The 22,703-nt window shown below is 38.3% G+C and overlaps 3 protein-coding genes across 3 annotated transcripts; 2 read left to right on the top strand and 1 right to left on the bottom strand.

Moving 5' to 3' along the window:
- Positions 1–4,011: 4,011 nt before the first annotated feature.
- Positions 4,012–9,394, top strand: badb (BCL2 associated agonist of cell death b). The gene is made up of 4 exons (XM_053493835.1): positions 4,012–4,113; positions 6,817–6,963; positions 7,163–7,365; positions 8,502–9,394. Exons 2-4 carry the CDS (start codon positions 6,825–6,827, stop codon positions 8,631–8,633), a joined length of 474 nt encoding a protein of 157 aa, XP_053349810.1. The 5' UTR covers positions 4,012–4,113; positions 6,817–6,824; the 3' UTR covers positions 8,634–9,394.
- Positions 9,395–11,619: 2,225 nt separating this feature from the next.
- Positions 11,620–14,360, bottom strand: zgc:101765 (uncharacterized protein LOC450036 homolog). The gene is made up of 2 exons (XM_053493796.1): positions 14,261–14,360; positions 11,620–12,544 (listed from the first exon to the last, which is right to left on the bottom strand). The coding sequence occupies exon 2, from the start codon at positions 12,530–12,532 to the stop codon at positions 11,666–11,668; it is 867 nt and encodes a 288-aa protein (XP_053349771.1). The 5' UTR covers positions 12,533–12,544; positions 14,261–14,360; the 3' UTR covers positions 11,620–11,665.
- A 539-nt stretch (positions 14,361–14,899) lies between these two features.
- Positions 14,900–20,089, top strand: LOC128520915 (membrane-anchored junction protein). Its single transcript, XM_053495369.1, has 10 exons — positions 14,900–15,021; positions 16,224–16,272; positions 16,358–16,433; positions 16,619–16,741; positions 17,049–17,077; positions 17,300–17,445; positions 19,165–19,207; positions 19,407–19,467; positions 19,575–19,647; positions 19,737–20,089. Exons 1-10 carry the CDS (start codon positions 14,921–14,923, stop codon positions 19,777–19,779), a joined length of 744 nt encoding a protein of 247 aa, XP_053351344.1. The 5' UTR covers positions 14,900–14,920; the 3' UTR covers positions 19,780–20,089.
- The last annotated feature ends 2,614 nt before the right edge of the window (positions 20,090–22,703 follow it).

Raw genomic sequence — 22,703 nt, 5'->3', positions numbered from 1 at the left:
TATCACCTGTTTAAATGAAATAATGGCATTTTCTCAATGCCCCTTAAAATTTGTTTTACAATGTAGGGAAAAAAAACTTCTTCTTTGTCTTTCTGCTGTTCCTTTTCAGGGGTCGCCACAGCGAATCATCTGCCTTCCTCTAAACCCTATCCCCTGCATCCTCTTCTCTCACATTAACTAACTTCATGTCCTCTCTCACTGCATCCATAAATCTCCTCTTTGGTCTTGCTCTAGACCTCCTGCCTGGCAGTTTCAACCTCAGCATCCTTCTACCGATATATTCACAATCTCTCCTCTGAACATGCCCAAACCACCTCAATCTGGCCTCTCTGACTTTATCTCCAAAACATCTAACATGGGTTGTCCTTCTGATGGACTCATTCTATCCAGCTTGGTCACTCCCAAAGAGAACCTCAACATCTTCAGCTCTTCTACCTCCAGCTCTGCCTTCAAACTTTTCTTCAGCGCCATCGTCCCTAAGCTGTAGGGCAACGCTGGTCTCAGCACTGTCTTAAACAACTTTTCTTTTATCCTTAAAAAATGGCCCATTCTTTTTTACAACATTTTGACTGTTCATTGAGGTTTTTTGGATTTCACATATGCACAGCTCTCTTAAGGTCCCGAGACAGCGTTTAAATTGGGTTGAGGACTAGACTTTGACTAGGCCTTTTCAAAACCTTGATTATTTTATCCATCAGCCATTATCTATTTGGATGTTTGACATCATGGTGTATAGTGCCCCTTATTGTACTGACATGCCATCCTGGAAGTTTTCGCACAGAGTGTTCCTGGGATAAGCTCCTGATTCTGCTTACAAAAGATGAATGAGTGAATGAGTAAATAAATGATGCAAACAGTTGCAATTCTATCACTAACTTAAGTTTTCATATAGTTTGTAAAAAAAAAAAGTGAGTTGTGAGAAAGTATTTTATTTTTTTTACATATTTGTCACACTAAGATCATCAGACAAAATGTATTATTACACAAAGATAACCCAAGAAAATACAAAATGCAGGTTTAAATTATGATTTCATCTCTGGGCACAAGGCATTCTCTAGGGGTCCTTCCTAACAAGAGGTCCCCAAATCGTTTTCAGTCTGACAATGCCAATAAAGCAGGGATCATAAAGACATTGTTTCCCACGGTTGGTTTGAAAGAACTTGAGTGTTCTGCACATTGCCCTGACCTCAACCCAACTGAACACTTGTGGAATTAACTGTAATGCTGAGAACACCTCAGACTTCAGACCCCACATCATTCCCTGATATCACTTATGTGCTTGAGCATAAATACAGAAGCATGAATACTCTGCATACAGAAGTCAGGTCGAGCAGCTGGCTGTCTGGTTCGGTCACAACACCCTGGAGCTGAACACGCTCAAAACAGTGAGGATGATTGTGGACTTCAGGAGGAACCCACCTGCACTTCCCCCACTCACCATCATGAACAGCACTGTGACAGCAGTGGAGTCATTCCGGTTCCTGGGCACGACCATATCTCAGGACCTGAAGTGGGACATTCACATTGACTCCATTGTTAAAAAGGCCCACCAGAGGTTGTATTTCCTTCACCAGCTGAAGAAATTCAACCTGCCACAGGACCTGCTCACACAGTTCTACTCAGCCAGCATTGAATCCGTCCTGTGCACTTCTATAACTGTCTGGTTTGGCTCAGCTACAAAAGCAGACATCAGAAGACTACAAAGGACGGTTCGGACTGCTGAAAGAATTATTGGCACTCCCCTGCCCATGCTGCAAGAACTGTATACATCCAGAGTGAGGAAAAGGGCTCGGAATATCACTTTGGACCCCTCACACCCAAGCCACCTTCTATTTGAACTTTTGCCGTTGGGTCGACGCTATAGAGCACCAAACACTAGGACAGTCAGGCACAAAAACAGTTTTTTTCCCCCAAGCAATCTACCTCATGAACATTTAAACATCATTCTAACGGTCAATAAATATATGTGCAATATTGTGTACAGTACCACTGTGCAATATACTGTATAATACCACAGATTTCAGATATTTATGTAACTTATTAAAAAGTATCTCACACCCTACTTCGATTGATGTCAACCTTTTTTTTGTGTGGGTGTGTCATGCTGTTTGGTCTTGTCATTTGTTTTTTGTTCTGGAAGCTCTGTCACTAAAACAAATTCCTTGTACGTGCAAGTGTACTTGGCAATAAAACTCTGATTCTGATTCTGAATCTCCTTCTCGTGGATATTATAATGACAGCGAAGTGGGGCTAAATCTGGGATCAGATGTTTAACAATGACTTACAGCCATGATCAAATGTTAGTAACCCCTCGTTTAATTTTTTTTTGTGTAAAAACATCATTTTAAAAATGCATCTGATCCTAGCAACTCTCAGTATTAGACGAATACAACCTCAGACAAACAACAAAATATAACTTTCTCATCATGGCATTATTTATATAGCAAAATGAAGCAGAAAAGAAAAGAACATGTGGGCGATACCGAACACCCCCATGAGTCAATAGCTTGTAGATCAACCTTTAGTAGCATTAACCTGAAGCAATTCTTTCCTCTATGACTTTATCAGTCTCTCACATCAATGTGGAGGAATTTTGGCACATTCTTTCTTACAACATTGTTTCAATTTATTGATTTTTTTTTTTTTTTTACCTGTTGGACAAATGGTCTCACATTTGACACTAGAATACGTTGGTATACAGAGGAGCTTATGGTTGACTTATTGTCTGCAAGGTGCCCAAGTCCTTGGTATAGCCCACATGTGTTTTTTGGGGGTTTCATTTTTGTGAAAGAAGTGAAAGAAGTTACATGTTCTTGCTTGTCTAAGGTTGTATTTGCCAGATGATTTTATTTTTTTTATTTTTTTTATTTTTTTTTACCGAAAAACACATAGAATTAAAAGAGGACACACTAGTTTCTGAACATAACAGTTCACATAACTAACTGTGTGATAATTAGTTGTTGATTCAGGCCATACAATATATATTGTTAGCAAATTGTGGCTAATTCATATCAGAATGGAACAGTGTCATATTTCAGGGTTGTCAGAGAATAGATATGAACACTGCATGCATTTGCAGAGCGTGTGTTGGTAAAAAAAGAAGAAGACAAGAATGAATTGCCGCATAAAACTACAACTGTATGAATTATATAATTACTCTGTGTTTATGGGATTTGGTCAAAATACCTGCAATACAACTATATTTCAACCAACACAGGATAAATTTCACACTTTTAGCATGAAGTAGATATCATTAACACATCTTAGAGCAGAAGTGAAGGGACTGTGGTATGTTTTCAAAGGTGATAAATTGAACAGTAGTGACACCTAGTGTATGTAAACCTTCAATTAAATCTTTTACTTAATTGTATAGCTTATACTTTATATTAATTGCATTATTTTTGAAAATGGATAATAAAGAGTAAAAATAACATTTGACACCAAAATAGACCTTGTATTTTACTTAAAATCTACATGTACAAATATTAATTTGGAAGTAATTTGGAAAACAAAGTTTGGAAAATAAATAAATAAATAAATAAATTGAAAAATAATAAAAATGAAATGTGTGTTCAGCAGATGTCTGATTGCTTCACTCACAACGCTGGTGTTTATAGTGTTGCCAAATTTCCTCTCTGTCTTTTTTACCGCTCTCTTTAAAAATATACACTTAAAAAAAAAAAACCTTTTACAGTATATGATTTATCGTTGATAAAACATAAAGCATAAATTAAGGGTTATATTTCAACATTACATTTCACATTCCGTAATTTACCATTAATTTTTTTTACTCAGTCTGTTTAGTTTGATTGGTATTCTTTATTTATAACAATATTTTCATAAGTAATATTTTTGTTAAGGTTTTAATCAGTTCAATATACAAAATGTGTCATTATAACCTTACATTTAAAACGCTGTACTACTTTTATCAGTGGAAGCACGGAAGGAGGCTACGTGCATCTGTTAGCAATGAGCTGTTTTTTTATTTCCTTGCTGAGTTATGACAAAGATCTGGCAACCCTCCTGCGCGCCAAACACACGCATCAGGTTCTTCTTACGGTCGGTTTTTTTTTATTTCTGCTGCTGAGCCGGAATACACAGCGGTAAAACCTGGTAAGAAACCCTGATAGAAGAAAATTCAGTCCTGACAAATCATTCAAACTGTATAAACATGCCTAAAAAAAAAAAAAAAAAAGGAACGATAGATAGCCGAGAAGCTAACGTGACAGACAAGCTAATCTAACCTAGCTCAGGCTTCCATGACTGCAGGGAGGAAAGTTGCAGATAAACACTTATGTGTGTCATTATTTAGTTTTAACAACGTTAACTAGTGAACCCGAGTGAATGTTTTGTGTCGGTAAATAATAAAAATATTAATGGCTTAATTAATTAATCAATCGTAGCCTGTGTTTGCTGTCAAGGCGGAAGTCAGGTTGGACCAGTTGGGAGTTATTTAACTACTACAGCTAACTTTAACTCACGAATAAACTAACCCACCTCATGAAGTGCGTGTTAATTAACTTGTTAATAAACTTGAATCGAATCACGCTCCCTTTATAGAGAACATCATTGTGTGAAAAACAGACGCCGAGTGACAACACTGTGGTGTGTGTGTGTGTGTGTGTGTGTGTGTGGTGGAAGAGGTGACATCTGCATTGTTTCCTGTCATTACCATTAGCTGATAAACACGTTCAGCAGGCCTGATTTAGCTTTAATAAAGGTTAGTCAACAGCAGCAGATCTCAAAACAGGAGATTTTAAGGTCTTTCTACTAGGAAAGTTACAACTCAGCACTTTTATTTCCTCTGTTTACCTTTATTAAATGACGTATTTCCCGTAAACACTCTTATGACGACAGAAGAGTGCAAACAGACTGATGTATTATTTATTCAATCATCTTTAGCAAGCACTTTATCCTGGTGGGAGTTGTTTTCCTTTCTTAACTTGTCCAATTGCTGGATATGAGACAGGAATACTAGGCATACAGTATAAACACACACGCACACTATATGGACAAAAATATTTGGCCACACCTGCAATGACATTGTAGCCACATACATACACTTAAATATAAAGTTGGTCCCCATTTTGCAGCTATAACAGTTTTCACTGTTCTTGGAAGGCTTTCCACAAGATTTTGGGGTGTTTCTGTGGGAATTCGTGTCAATTCATTCTGTAAGCAGTTTTGTGGTCAGACACTGATGTTGGACGAGAAGGCCTGGCTCTCAATCTATGTTCCAGTTCATCCCAAAGGTGGTTAATGGGGTTGTGATCAGGGCTCTGTGCAGGCCAGTCAATTTCTTAAAGACAGAACTCATCAAAGCTTGTTTTTATAGCACTTGCTTTGTGCACTGAGGCACGGTCTTGTTGGAATAGAAAATGGCCTTCTCCAAACTGTAGAAAACATAGTTGGAAGCATAGCATTGTGCAAGATGTCTTGGTATACTGAAGCATTTAAGGTTACTTTCAAGTGGGGATAAGCGTCCTGATTAAACACCTGAATTCAATCATTAATAGGTTAAGGCAAATACTTTTTGTCCATATAGTGTATATACGAGGGTATGAACACCCCAAATTATCTGCATTTCACTTATTCAAAATCTTCATTTGGCTGCACAGTCCCATCAGTGCTTTCTATTCAAGCCTACTGACTTCCCAGTCATTGCTGTGCAGGTGTAAACGTGTTACATTAGTTCATTTGTAACCACGGTGTGACCTAAATTGGATGCCCCACTTGTGATTTGCACAGAAGAAGAGACGTGTACAGTGATTATTATTTTTATTTTATTTTTTCTGGTCTGACTGTGTACCTCGTGCCAAAACAACTTATGGAAGAGCAAAAACAGAAGTGTTTGGATACCTGAAATGAAAAAATTTTTATCTGATACTGTAAGAAAAGAGTATGGGAATGGAAACATCCTCAATCGCCGACCAAAAAAAGTCCAAGAGTCAACAATCAGCTGGAGAATTAATGCGTACAGTTTTCTAAGATTTTCAAGGGTCAGTATTGGAACATTTATAAGAAAAAAGCCTCAACTATCAACAGTGCTTGCTACAGTAAGATGTTTATTGAGGATCTGAAGCCAAAGCTTCAGATTAAACACACATCTCTGCTTGGACTGCTATCCAAGGGCGTTGTGATATCGCATGACAATGAATGTCCACACACTTCTTCCCACACTGTCTACACTCTACAAAAACTTCATTTTGAGGTGTCAAAGCATCCTTCCTTAGTCCTGATCTTGCTCCAATGTACTTTCACCAGTTTGGTCCTCTGAAAACAGTCCTACACAGACAAAGTTTTACTAATGATGAAGAATTAAAGACAGATGCATTTGTGGCTTACAGCTCAGCCTAAAAAAAAAATTTTAATAAAGGGGAATGTAAAAGCTTGTTGAAAGATGGGTCAAATTGTATTAAAAAGTAAGGATATTTGGGTAAAAAATAATGTAATTGCCCAATCTAAAAAGTTAATTAAAATTAATTCTACTGCCAGAGTATGGATAATTTTTAGACACACACAACAAATGTATAATAATCTGAGATGAATTCCTTTATCAGCTGTGCAAATAGTTCAAATTCCTGGGTGACGGACTTCATACCATTACACACTGCTTGTAGAACAACTGTTAAATTAAACATGTCTTTAATTAGCCTTGAGTAGATTAGACCGTAACTATTCCTTCTTTCATAATTTATCTTTGTATTATATTAGGCTCATGTGCATACGTAAGCCTGGACACCTGGTACACAATATATTTGTTCCTGTCTGTTACTAAGGATGAAATTCTGACACTCTGCTTTCCCTATTGTCTAGTTCTCACAATGGCTAAAATATGTACGATATCTGACAGCGAGTCAGACACATCCAGCGATCAAGAAGATACAAAGCACTCAAAAGACAACCGGGAAGCCGAAGCGTCGCTTTCTGGGCCCCGCCTACGTGTTTCGCAGACGCCCCGAGGTAAGTATGTCCCTATGCTTGGACCTGTGGGAAATGTACAGGAGTATTCACCTGTGTCGTATACTCTGTATCCTGGATACACAAATCCCTAGGTTAAAAACAAAACATATCTTCTAGTGTTGTCGTTGAAGACAGTAAACAGGTAGAGATGAGGAATATTGATGCACTGAAACATCAACTGTCTTGTTTCTGATTGTAGGAGAGCAAATGGCAAGATATAGGAATTTATCTATAAATGAAGACGACTTCCAGGAGGCGACTGAAGGGAGAGCTGGAGCCGGAGATGGAGATTCTTTCCGACCGCGCTCCCGCTCAGCACCTCCGGCTTTTTGGGCCGCCAAGAAATATGGCAGAGAGCTGAGGAAAATGAGCGATGAGTTTGACACCCTCCTGGACAAAGGGGTAAAAGCACATTGATCAAATAAACGAGCAGGAGAATTGATTGAGGATGTGACACCTCTGGCTAAAAATGTCTTTCTCTGTTCTCTAAGTATTCATTAGTTAAGACATGATTGATGCACAAAGATTAAGATTCATTATTTTACTTTACAGCACAGTCAAATGATTTTTTTCGCATATCCTGTTAAGAAGCCGTGCTTAAAACAGAGGGTCAGCCAAGACACACCACCCCTGGGTTAAGGGCCTTGCTTAAGGGCTCAACTGTGGCAGCTTGATGCAGTGCTTGTGTTTGATCCCCAAGATCAGTAACCCAGAGACTTAACCGCATGAACCACCACTGCACGACAATTTACTTTTCTAGTCATGGGCAGTAGCTGAGGGTGTACCTAACAAATCAGGAAAGCTTCTAGCCATCAGTTTAGCATTATATGCAAAGTACAGGCTAAATCATCTCAACGTGTCAGGCATTGTTTGGCTCGTAAATTAATGTTTTTAATAAAATAGCAAAAGGCTGCATCGATACAAATACAAACTAGAAAACAGTAAAGTCATCCAAATAAATTCTAACACTCAATACTAATTTAAAGCGGAACTTTTGTATATTTTTGGAACTACATGTCAAAGTCAGAAACCATAAGCAAGTCTGTTAGCGATTATACATTTGTCACAGCATATGAACAGTTTGTACATTTGGTTCCTTTGTGGACCAGGGGCTAGCATGACGTGATTGCCAGTCAGGGATCCAATACAAGACCGTGTACTCCTAGTGCTGGTCACAAGCCTTGATAAATTGGGAATTTGTGTCAGGAAGGCCATCAAAAAAAAGTACTACATTACAAATAATTCTGTAGATCCATTGACCAGCTGTAAGTGGCTAACCGAGGTTCACCTGGAAAAATGTCCATAAAAAGCAGGATTTCTTTTCTTGTAAACATTAGCTTCATTTTAATTAATTTCATTCACACCAAAACTCCCATAGTCTCCCACAGTTTCCACATCTTGAATTACTTTATAATTTGAAGACATAAAAATCAGCTTGTATTGCTTTTTTAAACCTGAAAACTACATACTGTACTGTTAAGGTATTATTGTAGAATACTAAATACTCTCTTTATAATAATATATTTCTTCTATGACAGATGAAGAGGGTAAAGAGTGCAGGTGCAGCCACCCAGATGCGGACCTCCCTGAGCTGGTTCAGCTCCCTCTGGAGCCACAAAGAATCAGACACTGAGACACTGTCAGCGCAAAACACCCGACCTGCAGAGTGATTCAACACTGGGCCACATGATGAAAAAGAGAGCGCGCACTGGATATGCCATATATAAGGAAGGAAGGGAAAGTGTTCAGAACCCAGTAGGGAAGGACTGATTCTCTGTCTTCATGGACTAGTTTATAACTTTTCTCAGAAGTGGCTGGATATTGGGACCTTGAACTAATCACAGTCACAGACCAACATCACCTGGGTGATGTTTATTACTACAGTTAAAAAAAAAAAAAAAAAAAACATCAGAGATTCTGGGGCTTCTATTCAAGATTTCTTATGTGAATGAACAATTTACTTAGTGTGTGAGGTTCAGTGAGTACTACTGCCACCTTTGAGCACTTTAGTATGTATTGGCTAATGAACTCTAAAGAAAAACAAATGCAGTACTGAACACATCCTTTAGCTATTTTTACAAATTTGTATTACCCTATTTAATAGATAAAGCCTTACTTGAAAGATTCAGAAAACATACTGATCAAATTAATAATAAAACATAAACAATAACTGATCTTTGTTTCCTGTGTATCTACAGTATGCAAGGGTATGAACGGTGGCTACGAAGGACTTTGGACGGTTTTATGTACATTTTATGCCATCTCTAGCGCAATAAAGACTGGAGACATAACAGGGCCTTACTTTTATAAATATTACTTGAAAATATAAAAATAAATGCCTTGTAATGCTTTTATGCTGTTAAGAATATTGACTAGCCTACCAATGTATTTTATAACCACTACAATGTGAAAAAAATAAATGACTTTATTAATAAAAAAAAAAAAAAAAAAGCAGTATTGTGTTTTATATTGTTCTTAAAGGGCATTGCAGTGAACCAGTTTGTGAGTTTTTTAAACTTATTTCAGGAGACTTTTGGGAATGGCAATTAGCCTAACCTGTATGTCTCTGGAAGGAAACTGGAATACCTGAAGGAAAAGCACCAAGCACGGGGAGAGATGGTGTAAAGAATTCAGATAAACACTAATCTATATTCAAATAGGCATGCATGGTTTAAAGGGGTCCTATTATGCCATTTTAAAGGTTGCTAATATTGCTTTAACAGGTTTACATGTATGCAAGGTCAAAAAACACTTTAGTTTTCTCCAAAAATAGATAAAATTTTACCCCATTTCTAAATGATTCGTAAACGACTCGTGCAAAGCAGTTTGAAGATTCAGTCTGTCTAAACCCCTCCTTTCCGTGAGCCCTCACTGCTGTGATTAATCAAATGGCGCGGCCGGTTATGATTGGTCAACGGCTAAAGCGTGTGTCGGAAAACGAAACGCCCATGACCATAACTGAACGACGACTCTGGAGACCCGTCAATACATAGAAAAGATGACGTGGGTTTTACCGTGTAACGACCAGCTAATTTTATATTAACTGTGGCTACAAAAATCGAGAGGTCTTTTATCTTTGTGTCGGTGTTGAGTTAAAAGGCCGGTGAGCAAAAAGGACAAACACAAACAAGTAGATAAAGCAAACGTGTATTATACAAAACTAAATAAAGTAAACGAAAAAGGTGCACCACAACCAAACAAAGATATAAACAGTATTTACTAACTATATACAGTATAATAAACGGTATGTGTGCGTGAACGCGAGTGAGTGGAAAATGTCCCAAGTCAGTGTTTATTGTAAGTGTGTTAGAGGAGTATGGTTCGGTCTCACCGGGGTTAAAGAAGTCCGAGAGGCCGATGACGGTGGGGTGAGAAGTCCGGGGAATATGTTCAGTCAAAGATAATCCGGTTGAAAAATCTTCGAAAGAAAATGATCCACAGCAATCTCTCCTTCTCTCGTCCAAACAAATAACGCCAGCGCTGGTCCACCATTACTACTCATGCATTTTCCCCCGTGTGTGATGTGCAAAGTGCGTAAGCTCCGTGCCCTTACACGGTAACGTCAAAGCGCATGCGCATTTCGCGTGTGTGCATTTTTTATGCATTTTTCCCCTCGGGGCTTGCCGTAGATAGGCATGCACACTTTGCGAGTTCAGTTTTGGTGAATGGTGGAGAATAAACAGTTAAAAAGGATTTCGTGTGCTCTCGTTTTTTATTGTTTTTTTATATTACAAAGTGTTTAAGCGAACCCGGCATGAATGCTCGGTCACATTAACAAGAGTGTGGTAAGGTTAATTGTAAGATGACAGGCAAGTTGTTTGCGACGTAGTAAGTGGGCGGACATTATGCAAATATGTTATGGAGTGACGTTGATCCGTGACAGAGAGAAAATTAGATTTGCTAACAACTAGTTTAGGCGAATGTGAGCCGACTTTTTTAAGAGACAAAACTTAATTTTTCATGCACTGTCGGTGTCACAGATAGTGCAGATAGTTTATGTTCACATATAAGCTACATGACACACTGCATGAAAGATCATATTTAAAAAAGCATAATAGGGGCATTTATATAATATAATTTAACATAATAGGGGCATACTAAGTATTTACAAATAATTAAAATATTGCTATGATTTACAGGCTGTTATATGGCACTTCTTAAGCAAGGATCACTGGAAAAAACAGCATTATCTTAATCGTATTTTTATGATAAAGATGAAAATATGCCTGTAATAACATTTGATTTGAACATTTGAACAGCTTAATTGCAAGCAATTCTCTTTGATCCACAATTATTTAAATAATGAAAATAATTATTACTGTTCCATCTGAAACTAAAATAATTCCTGCTAGTTTACTCTTCAAAGCCTCTATAGCTATAAATTATTTAGGGCACTGGTCAGAGTATGTAAATGAATTAAATCACTTTATTATGATTACATATACAGTACAGTATATATAAAAGGTATACATAAGTCTGATGTTTAGTGAGACCTAAAATTTTATTTGATTTACATACAATTGTGAAAACTTTTATTATCATATAAAACTAACCTTAAAATTTTTATATACACGTTTCTGACATGCAACTGTTTGTTCACCAATAACAAAGCCATGAAGTAATCCATTATTTAACATTCAATTAACTGAAACCTAATCCAGGAAGTCAAAACTGAAATGTGAACTTTGACACTGGAGGTAATCTAGAGCACCAGTGACGGGTCCCAGCAGAATTTTTCCCCACAGTCCAGAGCAGAAAGCTTTGCCATGTCACTGTCACTGAGCTCAAAGTCAAACAGACGCCCGTTCTCCAGCACACGGTCAGGCCTGCATGATTTTGGCAACACTGGTACGTTTTGCTGTACAGCCCACCTCAGAAGCACCTGAGCTGGAGTTTTTTCACATTGTTCAGCCAGTTCCTGAACCAGAGGATCAGAGAGGAGGACGCCTGTTCCCAGGGACGAGTACGCTTGGAAACACACTGCACTTTTCTGACATAATTCCCTTAGCTCCCTCTGAGCCAACCTGGGGTGAAACTCCACCTGGAGAACTGCTGGAACGACTCTGCAGCTCTTCAGCAGCTCCTGCATGTGCTGCACTGTGTAGTTGGACACTCCAATAGCACGAAACTTTCCCTCTGCATGGAACTCTTCCAAGGTTGCCCAACTTTGAGCTCGATTGTCAGGGTTTCGCTTATCGGTTACATCTATCCCCTGTGTACCAGGCCAGTGAATGAGAAACAGGTCGATATAATCTAAGCCTAATTGCTCCAGGCTTCTCAAGCAGCCATCCCTGGCTTTGGAACCCTGGTCTCTGGGACTTAGTTTAGTTGTTATGAACACATCAGCTCTGGAAAGTCCGTGTTTGGGCAGCAAGGTACAAAGTGCCTGGCCGATGTCTGCTTCGTTGCGGTACACTGCTGCAGTATCAAAAGCTCGATATCCTGCTGTTAATGCAGCATCCACAGTCTGGTAAGTTTCCTCAGGGCCTCGCAAACGGAACGTGCCCAAACCCAACAGTGGCATCTGCACTCCGGTGTTCAGCCGGACACAAGATCTTTGGTCAGCCATTGGGAACTGGGTCTATTGAGCACAGAACAAAAGCCACATATAATTTGAGAAAACATGGTTACAGAGAAGGGCAGACTTAGGGCATGAGGCACAGTACACTCTGGACAGAGTGCCAATCCATCGCAGGGCACACACCCACACACACATTTATTCACACATTACAGGCCGTTTGAGAACACCAATTTGCCTAATCTGCATATCTTGGACTGTGGGAGGAAACCGGAGTACCCGGAGGAAACCCACCAAGCACAGGGAGAACATGCATCAGCTGTGAAATATTTTTTTTTTATATATGAAACTTATCATTTAGTCTATAATAGCACCAGCTGAACATAAAAGCAGCATAAAAGGTGTACATGAAAGTCTACTTTATACAGATATATCGTTTAGCCACTATAAATCAAGTGCTCTGAAATGAGAGGGACAAACTTGGCTTTGGAATAAACATAATTGAGAAATAATTTAACCTTTGTATTATTCGGAAAAGAGAGGTGAGGCAAATTGTAAGTTAAATGCACTGTGCAAATAAAATTCAGGGCCTATAATCACATTTGACCCTAAACAGGATTTGAAATTTTTATTTATATAATATATATATACTGTGTATATATATATATATATATATATATATATATATATATATATATATTTTATATATAGCCTAGCAGTGATGGGTCACACTGAAAACACACACACATATATAGCACATCGAGCCCATGTATCACCCTTAACCTCCATCGCAGCATCACAAGAAGGCATCACAAAACAGCATGTAATGTAATGTGACAGCCATCCTGTAGTTCACAGACTTCTAACCTTGGTCCTAAAGCATACGCCATCCTGCACATTTTAGTGATTTTAGTTCAAAACTTGATGAAAAACACTAAACTGTGCTGTAAATTGAGCACTCCAGGAAGACTCTGGTCCAATATTCCTCCCAACTGAACAAAACGTGGATCATGCTCAAATAATTAAAATCAGGGGTGTCTAACTGATCTAGAAAAGGCCAGTGTGGGTGCAGGCTTTAATTCCAACCAAACACACCTGTTTAATAAGTTGTTCTTGGTTTTAATGGACTTTTAGTTGTGGCATTTGCTTGGTTGGAATGAAAGTCTGCACCCACACAGCCTTTTCTAGACCCAGTTTGACACCACTGATTTAAATAAAAGGATAAGAGGACAATCACCCACTCACTTATCATCTTTACCCTCATTGATCCTGCATACAGGGTTGTGGGGGTCCTGCAGACTATGCCAGTAGACTCAGGGTACGAGACGAGATGGGGTCTCAATCTATCTCAAGGCACCCATACATTCATATTCACACACTTTGGGCAATTTGGAAACCGGAGTTCTAGGAGGAAACCCAATTACATGCACAAGCAAAACAAGCACTCACACAGACCCAAGGTGGGAATCGAACCAAGACCCTGGGGGTGTAAGGTGACATAAAAACCACTAAACATAAACAGTGTAAAGAGAGCAGTCATATTGTAATGTAAATTTTCAGGAACTGATCAAATAGTAATGATAATAAATCCTGAGTGTAAATATTGAGTATTTAGCAGTTCCTCAATACACTGAATATTCTCCACTATGCTCTCAAACATGAGCAAATACAATGCACTAACATCCAACATCCCATAATAATTTATATAATAATGAGAATACAGAGCGAAGCAAAGCAGTGGACACAGTTAAAGTTTTAGTAAATTTTATAAACGTATACATTCACAAACTGGACTACGAGTCTGAGACGAACGTGGTGAAAACTTCCTCTAAACAGAACGCTGACAGAAAAGCCTAAAGAATTAACGTCTCTCTTCAGTGCTGTTCGGCCATGTTTAAGCTTACCTCAATCACGTGGTAATATGGGCGGGATTCCGGGGTTCGTAACCATAGAGACAGCAGAACGGCAGCGGCTTACTGGACGGCTGAACCGTCCAATCAGATAAGCGTTAAAAGTCGTTTTCAGTCTAAACCTTGAAACTGTAGTTAGGAGATTATCTTGACTGACTGAACATACCGGTATATCTATCTATCTACAGTATCTATCTATCTATCTATCTATCTATCTGACTTTGTGAATGTTACCTTTGTTACCTTTGTTTTAGGATGTAAATACAAAACCAAAATGTGTCTCTTCAAACTATGTAAAATACAGTATATAACTAATTTAGATTGAAATGAATTAGGATTTATGAGCATTGTAAGCTAATTTTTGACGAAAACCATATTTACTCTGAGAAAAAACTCGAACTGTACACACAGAATATACTACACAAAGGGGTGAGTTTGAGAAAATGTCAGTTCTTACCAATAGCCATTTTAATGGAAAATCTGCATTACTTTGTGTCAGCAGGTGAGTTTGTTGACGTGAGGTGACACCATGCCAGTCCAGGCCTTCTCATTCCCTATACCTGAAACCAGGTTCTTTCAGGTCGGCCAACATGTCTACAAGTTCAAGATAAAACCTGGAAGTAAAATTAGGCAAGCGCGGATTAAACACTGATTAATGATGATTAAACACATCATGCTCGGATTAAACATTGCAATATTGGTCACACTTTTTAAAATTACACATTAAACATTCATTGCAAACAAATACAACAGTGCTCACTTATTATGAGGCGGCACGGTGACGTAAATGCCTTGTACCTCCAGGATCTGTGTTCGATTCCAGCTTCAGGTCTGTGTCTGCAGTGTTTGCGAGTTCTTCCAATGTCTGGCGGGTTTGCTCCGAAAACTTGCTGATTAGGCTAATTGCCGTACCCAAATTGCCTGTAAAGTGTGTGAGAGTTTTGTCCTTGAGATGGATCTGTACCATCCAGGGTGTACGCTGCCACACCCTAAGTTTCCTGTGATAGGCTCCAGCACGCCCCCCCCTCCGCAACCCTGTATACAGGATAAAGCAGTATAGAGAATGTGTGTGTGTGTGTGTGTGTGTGTGTGTGTGTGTGTGTGAGCCCTACATGGATTGGGATTCTGTCCAGGGTGTACCCTGCCTCATGCTCAAAGTGTCCTGGGATAGGCTGCTGGCTCACTGCAACCCTGTAACAGAATGACACTTATTAACCACAATCATAAAGTTATCCAATCTGTTCATTCTCCTCTGATCTCTCTCATCGACAAGTGTTTTAGCCTGTAGACCATCTGCATCTGGATGCTTTTTGTTTTTCAAACTACAGTACATTTTAAAGACTGTTGTAAGTGAAAACCCAATGAAATCAGCAGTGTGTAAAATAATTAAACCACTCCGTCTGGCACCGCCAAGGTTATAGATATCTTATTTCTTTACACAGCAGTCTGTTGTGAACATTACTTCAAGTTCTCACACTGTTTCTGAATGAATTGTGCTGATTAGATAACTGCATAAATGTGCAGGTGTACAGCGTGGACTGAGTGAATGTTTTGGTTCATAAACACTCCTTGTCATACAATCGTGTGTTTTTTAATGAAAAAAAAATTGTGCTGAGTTAATTAATGAACGATTAAAATTTTTTATGAGCACTGTGAGAACATATGAAAATCCACACAGACATCATGCACTGTTCCACTCTTAATAAGGACTGTGAAATGAATGTAAAACTCTTTGCAGTCTATAGTAGAGCTTTAGGAGATTATTAACTGACCCTCTGTCTTCTGTTTGGCTATAAGCTCCACATTTTCCTTTATTGTGTGTGTTTTTCTAGTAGTGAAGAGGAGATGTTGGACAGTGAGTTTGTCAGTGAGGAGCTTGAGGTAACAGAGAGAACCGTGTTCAGCTTCTATCGCTGTCTGTCTCTGTAGTACAGTACATCTTTATTATTATAATCCTGTCTTACAGAATGCTGTACGAGTTGTTCTCCTGAGCCTGGACAATCTTCACCCGTTTGCCACACAGCATTTTAACGTCTTTCCCTGTACAGTATTTTATATTCTTATGATAACGTACACGTGTACAGTTATACTTTCCACAGTATAGTAAAAGTTGAAACTGAGCTATAATAACTATATGGTGATTGTTCTTTTGATTATTATTAGGGTTAGCTAAATTCGACAGTAACTGTGAACTGTTGTTCCGAATGTTTCTATTCTCTGTCTGTAGATAGGAGTAAGTGGGAGTGTGTGTCAGAGCTGAGATTTAGAAAAGGAGACACAAAATTATTTGCTTACCCCTTCCTCATCACATTATACGTGGAGACAAATGATCCAGTCCCTCCACTCAGAGGTGAGCAAATAGAAAACGCAATGGATTTGGTATACAAGAATCAATATTTAGTATAAAGTCCTTTATTCTTTCTGACTGGGTATAGTATCGAAAAGACATGGACAAAGTACTCTGTTTTATTGAATTATTTTAACTCTTTAGCCAGATAGAAAAGCACTAATGAGTGAAATCACATGTTTTGTGCACTGTGAGAACTATAATACATGGCATATGCTGTCTTAATACTTTTGGCCACTACTGTACACAATCTTAAACAACATCTTGATTAGCTGTGTAATTAGCACCTGCGTCTGTTTTTGTCCTCCAGCGAACCATGCGAGCACACAGGTCCCTTCCGTGAGTACTTTTCCACCATCTGGTGTGAATTCATACCACACATTTGAAGCAACTATTAATTCTTACAGCTAATTATTCTATTATGCATCTCACAGCCAAAGTAGTTACATTACAACCTCAGTATACTCTTATTGATGCAACCTAGAGTGTTTACTGCACAGTATGATACACATCAATGTTCACACACTCCTGAGAGTTCTGACAGTTTTTCCTTCTTAACAGATTAAGTTAAAGATAAGTCAAACTGTACAGGACAGGGAATCAAGATTGGACAGTCCACAGCTTTATACCTCCTGTGGCGTTCCTGTAGGTAATGAACCAAAGCGCAGGAGAACAGAAGAACCACAAGAGGGACCTTTGATTTCTGAGTAGGTGTTATCAGATGTATCAGGTTGTTCATCACATAAACATTATTGCACAGTGGAAATTCTTTATTCTTCACATATCACAGCTTCCTAAAAAGATTCAGCCATTATACTGCACCCCTGGAGCAGACAACTCAAGGGCCAAACAGCTGCAATGTGGTAGCGCCTGGGCTTGAACCGCCAAATTTCTGATGAAGAGCCTTGACACACTGAGCTACCACTGTCCCTATTAATATAAAATCTAAAGATAAAATATTAATAATATAAATAATACATTATCTCTTCTTTTTTCTTTATTCCAGCTTTTCAAGTCTATTTTAATTTGGTATCTAAAAGTTTAATAGTGTAAAAGATTATGAAATATGCAAACAATTTGACTTTTCGTTAAGAGTTGATTTAATTCAATTAAAATTTTATTTGTTACATACAAAGTTATACACATGCGGTGAAATGCTTATACGATCGCTCGTGACCTTAAAATCAGGATTATCAATAAGAAATAAATTGTGGAATAAAATAAGAATAAAATATAGAAAAACGTAGCTGCGAAAAAAAAATAGAAAAACAAAATAGAAAATATAAAAAAGGATTTTAAAAACTTAGCTGTACAAAACAGTAATGGCTGTACAAATATGAAAAATATGGAGAAATGTGCAAAAGTGTGCAAAATGAAATAAAATAGAGATGCCCAGAAATGTCCAGGGTGAGTGCAAATGTGCATGAATGTTCAAATTCATAATGTCCATAAATGGACCATAAATGTCTTGGTATTTTGATGATTTTGTTTTAGAAACTGCACATGCTGAGTCTGGCAGCAGGGGTTAGCAATGTGCCCGTGTACCTCCAGGGTCGAGGGTTTGATTCCTTCCTCGGGTGCTTGTTTATGAAGTATGTATGCTCTCCCTGTGCTTGGTGTGTTTCCTCCAGGTACTCTGGTTTCCTCACATAGTCCAAAGTTCTGCAGATAAGGATAATTGGCATTCCCAAAATTGGGAATTGGCACCCTGTCCAGGGTGTACCCCACTTCATGCCATAAGTCTCCTGAGATCCTGTACACAGAATAAGCGGTATAGAAAATTAATGAATGAACGTACTGAGTCGCAAAGGACGAATAAGGGCAAATCCAGACAATATGGAAACCATTTGATCCAGCAATCAGATTTCACTGTGACTACTTAGACACATAATACCACAACTGTAAATGCATGTGATCTACATATGTTTAGGCTACAATGTATTTACAGGACACATGAGACAACTTTATGTAAACAGGATCTTTGTCACTAGTCTCATGTGCTACATTAGGCGACTGTCTGTCGGCTGTTTTCATGCAATATAGGAGGCGCCATGACCATCGAGCCATCACTTAGCCAACAGGCTGAACATAATTGTTTAGCTATTAGATAAATATCCCATCCTGAAAGAACATATCTATAAACCAAGCGGAGAGAGCTTTGACAGTTCCTGTTAAATCAGAATAGTGCAGTTGTAGCTTTAGGCTTGTTCTGTGTAACACACTTTAGACAATCCAGTGTCTATCCCAGTCCAAGATACACAGTGTTTATCAGGTAATTGGTGTGGCCTCAGGTGGAGGAGATTGCAGACGTGCCTCAGACAGACTTTTTGTGTTTCTGTTAAATGTGCTGGAAATTGGACCCGGAATTGAACGTGTTATCTAACAAAGAACACATACATTTTTTTTTCTCTCCCTGTCACTCTTAGAGAGCTGCCCGAGGTCGCAGAAGAAATAGTTTGTGGCAATGAGGTGTGTATGTTAGAGAGATCTGTCTGTCGCTTATGCACAGAAACTTTGTCTGTTCTGTCTCTCTGTGCCTAATCATGCATTATACACAACCTAACACATGAGTGTAATCAGGTTTCGTAACATGCCTCAATCTGTTTATTACTAAAACAATTTTATGTGTGTAATTTACACACATTTGTCTCTCTCCTTTCTCTCTCAGATACACACTGATTCAGAGGAGATTTCTCCTGCCCCAAGTGCCCCAAGCCCAGAGTTTGATGGTGAGTCACGTAGTCAGTACAAACATCACTTTAAGTCTTTTCTGCAGCTATCTATCTGTCACATAAATGTAAAAACTAAGTGTGATGACTGGAAATCATCTCTCAAGTTGTTGAGCAGGATGCCCTGGACTCTAAATGCACAGAGAGAGAAAATCCGGGAGCCCTTGCTAGACTGGTCAGGTGAGAAATCCCCTCAGAAGCTCACAAGCTGGTGTGTCTGTGCACTCATTCTCCATGGCTTTTATGTGGTTGTGTCTTTTGTTTTTCAGCATTGCAGCATTTCCCTTCTCCCTGCTGTTCAGGCGGAGCTGATAACACAGCAACTGTGATGTAAAAACTATCAAGTTTGCAATCATTTCCATTTTAGTTCCTGCCACTACTGTTTAAAAGTGAGTTGATTGTTCTTTAAAAAAAAAAAAAAGCCATCGCTATGAATTAATAATCTAATAGATACTGTGTAAATGGCATTTCGTGCTCTTTCTAGTGGGAAAATGGTGATTTGATTAGTTCACTTAAGCTTTACACACTCGTTTCCTATATCTGCTCATCCTCCCTATTGCACAATTTTTTAACACCAATGTCAACAGATTGTTTCGCTCTTAGAGAAAAATAGTTTGTGAAGAGTCTCAATGGAACCTTTCTTAAAAATTTATTCTAAAAATAAATATAGTTATTGAATACTTTATTGTATAAAATATAAAATAAAAAAAATCAGATGTAATGAAATGCTAGAAACCTGAGAGAATAAAACTAAATATATCAATATGTGTGTATCAATATGTGTATATTGTCTTTATTGCAGAGTTTTGTAGAAATTGTACTTCTCATCCGGAGATTGCTGGTTCAGTTCCCGGGTGATGCTGTAACTCTGAGGTCTAGAGAGAGCTGATTGGCCGAGCTCTCTTAGAGGGAAGGGGTGAGAGGTACTTAATCCTCCCACATTAATCACGGCTCTACAGCCAATCAGGGGCATCTGTGAGCTTACGCAAGTGGAAGGAGCGGATAGCGCTGTCCTCCGAGTGTGTTATGCCGCCCCCGACGGTGCATGAGCGAGCAGTTCGACAAGATGCGGTTCCCTGGCGTCACATGGTTTGAAGGAAACACGGGATAATCTTCGGCTCTCCCAACCTGACTGGTAGTAGTAGCTTTATTGTGGGAGCCCAGTAGTGACGGGGAGGAATTGGACACGACTAAATAAGGGAGAAAATCTGAAGAAAAAAAAAAATGTTTACTTATTTTTTAATATTTAATGCAATATTTCATGGGGTTACAATAAGCACCATATATAATCATATCTCTACGGGTATTTTTTCCCCTTTCTTTCCTTGCCTTTCTTCTGACCTTTTGCACAAAATTAGTAAACTAAACCTATTTTTAACAAAATATATATTTTGATGAAAAATACAAAGTAGCAGAGTTATTGTCTGAGTAACGGATGTATGAAGTACAGTATGAAGACTGAGATTACACACCTGCATACCTTAAACAAACACAGAGGTCTGTTAGTGTGAAAAAAATGTATCCAGCAAGATAATAGAAGTATTTGTGGTATAAATATCATTTTAAATCTTTTGTTTTTGTCTTCTCAGGCTTGTATGTTAATTTTTTTTTTTTTTTTTTTAAAGGTGAAGTTTTTGCACATGATAATACTGTATCTCAAATGTTTTTTTTATTATTATTATTTTGGCAGATCATTTTGCTTCTGTCTGAAAATCAATGCCCCAAATTACCTGCTATTAGAAAAAAAAACGGTTTAAAGCTTGAAAAGTGGGAAAAAAATGTATTGAATAAAATTTAATCCGCAATATATAAATGTAGGCAGCACAGTGGTGTAGTGGTTAGCACTTTGGTCTTGCACCTCCAAATTTCATGTTCTATTCTCATGTCGGGTCTGTGTGCATGGAGTTTGCAATGTTTCCTCGTGCTTGGTGGGTTTTCTCCTGCTACACTGTTTTCCTTCCACAGTCCAAAGACATGCGATTGGCGATTACCATGCAATTGGTGATGCCAAATTGCCTGTAGGGTATGAATGAGTGTGTATTTGTTTGTGTGTGTGTGCGTGTGTGTGTGCCATGCGGTGGATTGGCATCCCATCCAGGGTGTACCCTGCCTCATCCCCTAAGTCTCCCTCCGCAACCCTGTATACAGGATAAAGCGGTATAGACAATGAGTGATTGAGAGAGTGAAAATCCAAATGTGCTCATGTAAGAACATTATATTTTCTCCTAACTACATTATCTATATTTTTTGTGCATTCCTCATATGATGACCATTATGTATAATTTTTCTCCTAATCTTCCTTCCGTTTATAGACACTGATCAAGCTCATTGTTATCAGGTGCTAATAAGGAGCAACAAACAGAGAAATTACAATGTAGACAACAGTAGTGTCTGGGTCTCAGGAGTTTAAATTTCAGTGATTGCCATCTTATAATAATAAATACTAGATGTGACTATATTTAAGATATTTTTACTTGTTAAGATGGCATCTTTTCCACTATGACTGGATCATGAAGTGTGTACCCAAAGTAGCTGGAAAAAGGTAAGAGATTATCTTAGTACACAATAAAATCCCCAGTGTTAATCGTGTACATTGTGAGTTTGTTTGAGGCTGAAATGGACCCATATGAACTCTCTAGGGTGTTAATTCAACACTGCGGATTTTGATCCGTAGGTGTGTCTAGGTGGTATCAAAATTTTGCAAGGTGGGAGGTGAACTTACACTACCTATATTAAAGAGAGAGTGTGAAAAAGAGAAGACCTTTACACATTAGGATAAAACAAGATTCATATGAACAGGTAACAAAGCTTTTTTACCTTCATTTAACTATTTTTTTTTGTACATGTATGTCATTTAAACATGTGATTTAAAATCCTGCTCCAGTGACATTTAGAATAAGATACTTTGGTTAAGAATGACAAAATGTTCAGGAAAAATATATTACTGCAGAATTAGAGTTGCTCTCAGCTGACAAGTCTTATACATCTACTTTGGTTAAAAAAAAATATGTATAAATGTAATAGATCAAATAGTCCCTGATGAGCAAGCTAAGGGCGACGGTTGCAAGGAAAAGCTCCCTGAGATGGCAATAAAAAGAAATCTTGAGAGGACACAGCCATGAACCCATCCTCATTTGGTGATAAAGTATAGTTTTGCAGTCATTCAGTGCACATGTTAAAAAAATGTCTCAGTCTGAGATGTAAATTTCTGTGTGTAAATTTCTTAACCAGTCCTT

The sequence above is a fragment of the Clarias gariepinus genome, chromosome 1 (assembly GCF_024256425.1).
Source record: "Clarias gariepinus isolate MV-2021 ecotype Netherlands chromosome 1, CGAR_prim_01v2, whole genome shotgun sequence".
NCBI classification, from domain to species: Eukaryota; Metazoa; Chordata; class Actinopteri; order Siluriformes; family Clariidae; genus Clarias; species Clarias gariepinus.
Note: the sequence above shows the minus strand (reverse complement) of the source record. Positions and strands in the feature narration are given on the sequence as shown.